The 4,186-nt window shown below is 39.2% G+C and overlaps 1 protein-coding gene across 1 annotated transcript; it reads left to right on the top strand.

Annotated features, from left to right (window-relative positions):
- The first annotated feature begins 432 nt into the window (after positions 1-432).
- On the top strand, positions 433-1,717 carry LOC125931555 (calmodulin-alpha-like). The gene has a single exon (XM_049643604.1). It carries the CDS (start codon positions 875-877, stop codon positions 1,265-1,267), a length of 393 nt encoding a protein of 130 aa, XP_049499561.1. The 5' UTR covers positions 433-874; the 3' UTR covers positions 1,268-1,717.
- Positions 1,718-4,186: the final 2,469 nt, after the last annotated feature.

The raw sequence follows: 4,186 nt of genomic DNA, 5'->3' as shown, positions 1-4,186 counted from the left end.
TATTTTAAATGGGAAAAAGTGCAATAATGTGTCTTCAGCAGACTTTTCTTCTGTATCTTGTCCCTTACACGTGATCTTTATATTTTAAGAATTTTGGATCAGATACCAAGAAATTTTACTTTTACAACCATAATTCCGTGTAACCAAGGAGAATCAGATAAAGGTAATGAAGTAGAATGATTATGTTAAAGCAAAAAATGTTTCTGTGCAAAACTTAATAGTTCCACTAGATGGTAGCAAATGGTTGTTTTATACCTTTACAGTGACTGTGTTGTTTATAAAATGATCACTTTTCCTTCTTTCTTTCTTTTTTAAGATTTTATTTATTTACTTTTCTGAGTAAAACCTATACCCAACATGGGGCTAGAACTTAAAATCCTAGGATCAAGAGTTGCATGTTCTGCCAGCTGAGCCAGCCAGACACCCCAAAATGCTAACTTTTCTAAAATTAGAAGAACAATTCTGGAAAGTAAAAATTGTATCTGAAATGCTGCTTCCTTTGGAGAGGGTAAAACACAGTTGAGTTTAAGTCTGTCAAAGAAAAGGCAGATAAAACTTCTTTTCCTAATAGTCTTTTCAAGTGGCAAGAAAACATTAATTCCAAGCCTGGTTTCCGGTGGCTTTTGATTTGTATTTGATAAAATTTTGCAGAAAATCGTGGGTCGTGTATGGACTATTTTTCCTAGTGTTACGAAGTTTGTATGCTTTTAAATGACCTGTCCCTGGAGTGGGGCAGCGGCAGGGGCCCAGCATGCAGTGCACACCACCTTAGCTGCAGCAGTAGTGGCTGCCGTAGAGCCACCCCTGCCGTCACAGCCCCTGCTCTGGTGCAGCCGCCCTCGCTCCGTCTGCTCGTCCTCCCTTCGCTAGCACCATGGCTGACGAGGTGACCGAAGAACAGATTGCCGAGTTCAAGGGAGCCTTCTCCCTACTTGACAAAGATGGCAATGGCACCATCACAACAAAGGAACGTAGAATTGTCATGAGGTCATGGAGTCAGAACCCAGCAGGAGCCAAATTGCAGGAGATGATCAATGATGAGGTGGATGCTGATGCTAATGGCACCATTGACTTCGCAGAATTTTTGACTGCAATGGCTAGAAAAATGAAAGATACAAGCAGTGAAGAAGAAATTTGCGAAGTGTTCCGAGTTTTTTACAAGGATGGGAATGGTTATATCAGTGTGGCAGAACTATGTCGTGTCATGACAAACTTAGGAGAAACACTAACAGATGAAGAAATAAATGATCAGAGAAGTAGATATTGATGGAGATGGGTAAGTCCACTATGAAGAATTCATACGGATGATGACTGCAAAATGAAGACCTACTTTCAGCTCCTTTTCCCCTCTCTAGAAGAATCATATTGAATATTTTACTTACCTCTTGCAAAAAAAACGAAAACAAAAACAAAAGCAAAAAAACAAAACAGAACAAACCGTTCATCTACTCATTCTCTTTCTATAAAGCAAAACTGAATGTCGAAAGTACCTTCTGTCCACACACACAAAATCCGCACATATGCGTTGGTGGTCCTGCCTCCTGAAGATCAAGCTACATGTCAATGTTACTATATAAACGCTTGTACTCCCTTAATGATAGGAAAGCACTTAGTGGACTCCTTGTGTGTCCATTTGCTAACGGCCAGTTTTTCATGAATGTAGCTTGACAATTGAGCACTGTCAGGCTTTTGTATTAAAAACGAAAAATGAAAAATCAAATTTGAAACCTATTCAAAATGTGTTCCGGTTCGGTTTGTTAGTATACATTGTCGAACCTGGTTTACTGAAAACAAACCTTTAAAATTGGCTTACCTCAGGACGCTGTGCAGAAAAACGGGTGAAGGATGGAATGTCTAAGCGCAGCCCCACTGAGCCGGCTGGACCTCTGGTACTTCCATGCGCCCACCTGTGATGGTGGGGACACACATCCCTGCGGCATGCTGCGTGTGTTGGTTTGGTGTTGTCCGTGTTGTATTGGCACGAAACGGGGGTGTCAGGCTGTCACCATTTGTACAAATGTTTCAAAAGAAACCTTTACCAAGGGAACGTCTTTGGACTCTGGTTTTAAAATCTTCTGAGCCATGGGTTGGAGCCAGCAGACTGGGCTGTAGCTGTGGACTTCAGCACAACCATCAACATTGCTGTTCAAGAAATTATAATTTATATCCATTCCAAGTTGTAAATCCTGGTCTTTTTCCCCCAGTAAAAGGACTATTAACTTACAAAAAATAAAATGCCTTTTTCCTGGATTCCCATGGTCGGTCATGAAGTTGGTTGTGTTGCAATAAAATTTGAAATGAAGAGAACACTTGGAGGAGTTCAATGTGACGGTGGAATGATAGTATAACTAAACATTTTAAAACAAGATTTCATCTGCTTTTGATCTGTTTTCTACAAACCTTTCATTAGTTTTGCCAAACAGAGTTTCATATAGGTAGTCTGCTAGTGGCTCACGGTTTAATTAAGGATAACCTGATTAAAAATAGACATTTCAAAAGAGATAGGATTGAAGCAAGCAAATGAGTGGTATCACATATGTATGTACCAGTTTGTTTAATGATTCACCCGTATAGAGGCATCTGGGCTGTTTCCAGGTTTTGGCTTTTACAAAGAAAGCTTCTATGAACATTCACCTACAGGTTTTTGCATGAACATAATTTTCATTCCTCTGGGATAAATACATACACAGGTTTGCAGTCACTGAGTCATATGATATTTATATGTTTAGTTTTAAAACAATCCATCTAATTTTTCCGGAGTGGCTGTACCATTTTACATTTACACCAGCAATATATGGGTGATCAAGTTCCTTGTCATGCTAGTCAGCACTTAGTGCTGTCCTTATTTTATATTTTAGCCATTCTGATAGGTGTGAAGTGATATTTCAATGTAGGTTCAGTTTGCTTTTCCCTGTTGGATAATAATATTGAACATATTTTCATGTGCTTATTCATCATCTCTATATCCTCTTCACTGAAATGTCTCTGTATACCTTTTGCCTGTCTTCTCATTGAATTATTTATTTTTTCACTGTGGAGGTTTTAGTGCTCTTTGTATATTATACATACTGGTTGTTCGTCAGACATGTGGCTTTCAAATATCTTGTTACGGTCTGCACCTTGTCTTTTCGTCCTCTTAACAGCTCTTTCACATAGGAGAAGTTTTTAATTTTGATGAGGTCCATTTCGCCAAATAAACTCTTTAATGAGATTTCTTATCTGAGATTTAGCTTGTGAAGGAACATGTGATAAGACAAATATTGTAGATCTATTGTAATATAATTTATGATGAGCATCTCCCATTTTGGACTAAAAAATTTAATAAAAAGCACAATTTACCTATATTTTTGTGAATAATAAAACTATGCACATCTTTTTTCTTAATTTGTATTTACTTTTTAGAGAGAGAGAAAGAACGCCAGCAGGGGAAGGGCAGAGAGAGAGGGAGAGAGAGGATCCGAAGTGAGCTCCACATTGAGAGCGGAGAGTCTGATGCGGGGCTCAAAGTCACCAGCTGCGAGATCATAACCTGAGTTGAAGTCGGGTGTCCAACCGACTGAGCACCCAGATGCTCCTGTACATCTTTTATTTTTATCTTCTACCTCAGTTAGATTGAAATTTCTTTTTTGAGGGTTAGGATCGTGTTCATTCATCCTGAGTCCTCTTTGAAGTTGGGTACAAGGTCTTGCACAGAACAGGTGTTCAACAAATATATTTTAATATTCCATCAAGCCATCATGGCAGGGTGTAAAGAGGTAGAGTTTGCAATAGTGACTTGAAATTCTGGCTTTGCCTCCTTGCCTGCAGTGAAAAATTGGGTGAGTCATTTCACTTCTTGAGCTTCAATTTCCTTACCTAACATTTTGGATAATACCAAGTTCATGGTCTTCTCGTGGGTTTCAAATGAAATCACATCTGTGAGGCACCCAGTAAAGTGCGTGACACATAGTAGATTGTAAGTAAATGGTAACTATTGGAGTTACCAGGATTTCAGCTCCATAAATCCTTTTTAAAAAAAAATTTTTTTTTACATTTATTTATTTTTGAGAAACAGAGTGAGACAAAGCGTGAGCAGGGGAGGGGCAGAGAGAAGGAGACACAGAATCTGAAGCAGGCTCCAGGCCCTGAGTAAGCGGTCAGCACAGAACCTGATGTGGGGCTCGAACCCACGAACTGTGAGATCACG

Source organism: Panthera uncia, chromosome X (assembly GCF_023721935.1).
Source record: "Panthera uncia isolate 11264 chromosome X, Puncia_PCG_1.0, whole genome shotgun sequence".
In the NCBI taxonomy this organism is placed as follows: Eukaryota; Metazoa; Chordata; class Mammalia; order Carnivora; family Felidae; genus Panthera; species Panthera uncia.
This window is presented reverse-complemented; position numbering and strand designations above follow the sequence as displayed.

Excerpts from the sequence above, each read along its gene's own strand:
- LOC125931555 (XM_049643604.1), top strand. The coding sequence starts at position 875 with ATGGCTGACGAGGTGACCGAAGAACAGATTGCCGAGTTCAAGGGAGCC.